Source organism: Wasmannia auropunctata, unplaced genomic scaffold (genome assembly GCF_000956235.1).
Source record: "Wasmannia auropunctata unplaced genomic scaffold, wasmannia.A_1.0 LD336076.1, whole genome shotgun sequence".
NCBI classification, from domain to species: Eukaryota; Metazoa; Arthropoda; class Insecta; order Hymenoptera; family Formicidae; genus Wasmannia; species Wasmannia auropunctata.
The window spans coordinates 286,754-291,590 of record NW_012026814.1 but is presented as its reverse complement, the minus strand read 5'-3'; the positions used below and the strand labels follow the sequence as shown (position 1 = coordinate 291,590).

The following is a 4,837-nucleotide window of genomic DNA, read 5'->3' as shown; positions in this document are numbered from 1 at the left end:
TGTATAAGAGACAGGTGTGTGTGTGTGTGTGTGTGTGCGCGTGCGTGCGTGTGCGTGTGTGTGCGCATGTAAAAAAAATTATAGCAATAATACTGAAAATAAAAAACAATCACAATATTAATCATAATAATAATTACAATAAGTATTATATCATAATTAATTAGTTAAACACAATGAGACTGAAAGTCTAAAAAATATATAAAGAATATTTATAATACTTCACTAATTATGTTGACTTGTCAGAAAAAAACAAATTTATCTATCTGTCCTATTTTTTCACAAATAAATTATACTCAAAATTATTTACTTCTAGAAAATAGTTTGAACATTAAGGCTTCTGACTCACCGTGGCCATATTGGAATCAATATTGGATGTCATAAACGAGAAAAGACACGTTAAAGTTTCTTGCATGTCATTTGTAAAGAAAATTTGGATGAAACAAAAAAAATAGAAGCGTTTTAAAACACTTATAAAAATAGACGAAAAATAACTGTTTTTCCTTTCTGACAGTCAGTAAATAGTCGTATGTGAAGTAAAAGCTTATTCAGACAGAAAAACACATGGTTTGGTAGCTGTTGAAAGATGTGAAAAATATGCTTTTACGTATTCGAAAATAACATTACTTCCATCCATTTTTACGAATTTGATAAGTACAAGATTAAACACATTTTCACAATTAAGCACATAAATAACATACAAAACATACATACAATGACATACAAAACAAAATTTCGTCGTCAACTTGTTTCATAATACGTCGTATGCCAGTATCGTAAATAATAATTGACCAATCACAATTGAGTATTCTCTTTATTGTGATTATTTTGTGTTCTCTTTACTGTGTTTACTTTAACTGTGATTGGTCAATTCTTACGGCTTATAACATCGACATATTGTAGAACGGGTCTTAATAATAAACAAGGTTCTAATTTCTACCACGTTATAGTGTTGTACCACCGTCGCCAAACACGTTCTTGATCGAGTAGTCAGAAGTCTTAAGTAAATCCTATCTTGAAGCACAACGTAGTATTTAAAAAAATATAAAAGTTTAATACTTTTCAAAAAGTATTTATAATTTCTAAACGGAAAGGATTAATATATTCATTAATTTCTAATTTGCTAGACATGACCTTAACTATGTTTCATCAAATGACGAGACCACTTTAACATTGTTTTTTCGTGATTTAAACTCTTCAACACCATCTCTTGTCACAGAAGTACCAGTAACATCCAAGTATTCTAATCTCGATGCATTTGAAACCAAATGGGTAAGACTCGAATTCGTTACACGTGGATAATTTCTAAAAAAAGAACATCAGGTAAACCATTTAAAGTATTTTCCACTCTTCTTAAGAGTTCTTAAAACTTTTTGATATTTTTTGTGACATAAATAGACTTACCTAACAACTAACGTTTTAAGATTTGGATTATTAGATATTCGTCTATCTTCTCGTAATATTATCATTCCTTGTGGAGCAAGGAAGCTATTTACAACTTCTCTATCGCAAGTATCACTTCCAAGTGCACAGATTGCTCTATCTGATATCAAACATCGTTGAAATCCATAATTCTCAAAAGAAAATCCATCCTCGACTAAAAACTGAATTAGAATAATTTATATTTATATACTAGCATCTATTTTATGCTTATAAAAATATATAAATATAAATATACCAATCATTATAATCAATACTTATAAATTTGGTTCTTTCATACCTGTGCTAGATTACCATCTTCAAATATAGGTAATCGCAAAGCCTGTTGCCGCTGTTGTATAACTTCGGGCGATTCTTCATTTCTCCATGTCGAAGGACATTCCAAATAGAGATGTGTTAATGTTTTAGTGCTACTAAAACAACCGACTTCACTATCACCAAGTGCTGTATCACGTAAGTCTAAAACCTAATATAAAATATAAAAACATTTTATGTGAAATATCTATCCAATAAGATTATAAGAATAATTGATGTAATATAATTAAAATATACAAATAAGAAAAACATTATACCTCTAATGTTTTGAATCCAAATCTAGTTGCTAAACTAGCATATGCAACACACTCGCCCAGACGATGGCATGAGTTCAGTCTAAGTTCTTTAAGTTTTGGTATTTTGCTAATAACTAGTAAGGAATGCGGCGTAAACCACTCACAATTACTTAAAATCAAACACTAAAAATAATATCAAATTTTAACACAATAACAATAATTATCATAATTATAATCATGGAAAAAAGCGATAAATAAATATATTTATTTATTTACCATATCTTCAAGTAATTTTTCATTAATATCATTAATATCATTATCAATCAATTTTTATTTCAAAAACAATGAAATTACAAATGACTTATTTACTGAAAAATAAATTAAGTTTCAAATATACATTAAGTATATGTATTTCATAGTGTCAATGCATTTTCCAGCAAGGTACAGTATAACAGTGAAACATTTCATCCTTGTTTAATTATTAGCAAATAACAAGGACGCAATTCGCTGTTATATATGTCCTTACTGAAAAACGTAGTTACATTACAAACTATGTGTAGTGTTATGTTTTACAAAGTAATTTACATAGAGCACCTCATTAAAAAATAAATTATAAAATTGCAAATACAAATATGAAAGAAATAATCGAAAAAAAATAAAATGCAAAAACAATATTTTGATATTAAAAGCTGTATCTGTATTAAAATACCAACTTACTGTCAAATTAGGCATGTGAAGATCCATTTTAAAAAAATAAGATTTATTACTTTGTAGGTAATTCATTTTACAACCTTCTAATGAAAGCTTTTCAATAGTGCCAGGAAAATCTGTTATATGAATCTGTAAAAGTTGTATTGTAATAGATTAAATATATATTTTTTTAATAAAAAAAAAAGAAAAAGGCAAGAAAAAATCTAATGTAACAACATAATGAACATTTTAATCCTAAGTCATTGTTATTTTTGATTCCTCACCACACAGGGGTCTGTAACTTTGTTACGTTATATTTCTGAACTGAAAGCATATTTTTTTAGCTCAACACGTATGGAATCAATACTTCAGAGTCTAATAAAAACAAATAAACAAGAATCAAAAATATTTTAATAATATATTTAAATAATAGTTTAAAGAAATGTAATTTCAGAAATGACTAAATCGCACTGGATGCATTGTATTCCGCTAAGACCTAGAGTTAAAAATAAAAATGTTACATTATAATCATTTCTATCATAAAATATACCTTATCTCCATTGATGTAATATTCTTCAATGATTAATTCTTTGAGTTGATCACATAGCATTTTCACATTATTAAAAAACTTTAGTGTAAGAGACGAACGTTCATGAGAAATCAGATCACCACGCATTGCCAAACTCATTGTTATTGGTTGTAAAAATTTCATGTATTGATTCAAATCATCTAGAAATATCGGTTTTGTTCGAAAATCTACTCTTCTCCACAGAGTTCTGTCTTGCGTTAACTGTGCAAATCTTTGACAACATCTATGATTCAAAGAAGTTAATTATATTAAAAGAAACATTATAAGTAATATAATGTAGACTCAGAAATACAACTCACAAGCTGATTGCCATAAGATCTTGAGGATATAAAAATTTTAATATATTAAGTAAAACATCATCTGAGAATTCAAGAATATTCAGAGATGTTCCATTTAAATTTGTAATTTCTTCAAGTTTGATACGTTTTGTATCTTTGCTACTAGATGGTTCAGGAGAAAGAGATTTACTGCGCTTTATTTTCATCTTCTTCTTTTACCTATAAAGAACAAAAAAGATAAAACATTTTTTAAAAATCAACATACAAATAATTTCTCCATGATTCTGTGATTTATAGAAGATATAATTTTTTTATGTATAAAATTATAAATAACATAAAAAATAAATAAATTTTAACATATGCACATCATTTATATAAACATTTTATATATGTATATTTAACATAAAACAATAAATAAAAATTGTATCTTGAAATAATGTCAAATAAATTTTCCTAGGTTTTTTACTATTAGCAAATATCAAATAACAATGTATGTTTAATTATAACTTGTTGGTTACATCTTTTTTACTAATCCTGGAACTTTGTTATAGATTGTAATTGTAAGTAAATTATTTGGTCCAAATAGTTGAGTAAAAATTCTTATCTACAATATTCAATACTTGAAATAAACACAATATATTTAACTCGACACACATATACTATATATAAAACAATGAAATGATAACTTAAAGTGATTGCCTAATTTTTCTCACAGATAAAAATATAATTTAAAAAATTTAGTTTATTAAAGGAAACAGTTTCCATATTTTTAATATGTCGAGGCGAACAATTTTTATATTATACTTATCAGTCTCGATCCACATTTGTTACAAATAGAGATGAAAATGACCCAATCTGACGATAATTTATTTGGTAAATTACGGTAAATGGTAAGGTAATTTTGGGTAAAATGGTAAAATGGTAATTTAAAAAGAATTAAAATAAAGTTTAAAAGAACCATTTAGCACTAAGAATGAATAAACACTTTACTTAAATCATGTTTTACAGATCTGTAATAAATACATATATCTTTATTTAATTTATATTATTACAGCTTAACTTATATTTATCACATTTTTGCGACTATATTAGTATCTATATAAAATTTTTTATATAATAAGAAACAAAAAACACACATAAAATTATAAAAACAAAATAAACTACTCTATTTTGATCTTTTTATAACTATAATTAATAATGCACCAGCACAATTAATATCGCAGAAAAAGTTTTACAGTTTTAATTAATAAAATAAAAATTAAATTTCAAAATTTTGATATAAGTTAAAGTAT

At 25.9% G+C, this 4,837-nt stretch overlaps 2 protein-coding genes across 2 annotated transcripts in view; one reads left to right on the top strand and one right to left on the bottom strand.

The window, feature by feature from the left end:
- The window catches only part of LOC105449457 (insulin-like growth factor-binding protein complex acid labile subunit), a gene marked incomplete at its 3' end in the record, with an annotated part of 33,820 nt that overhangs the window by 18,932 nt on the left and 10,051 nt on the right, over positions 1-4,837 (top strand). The window lies entirely within an intron of this gene.
- On the bottom strand, positions 820-3,760 carry LOC105449156. The gene is made up of 7 exons (XM_011688155.1): positions 3,567-3,760; positions 3,229-3,490; positions 2,706-2,828; positions 2,010-2,171; positions 1,718-1,903; positions 1,402-1,601; positions 820-1,302 (listed from the first exon to the last, which is right to left on the bottom strand). The coding sequence occupies exons 1-7, from the start codon at positions 3,749-3,751 to the stop codon at positions 1,137-1,139; spliced, it is 1,284 nt and encodes a 427-aa protein (XP_011686457.1). The 5' UTR covers positions 3,752-3,760; the 3' UTR covers positions 820-1,136.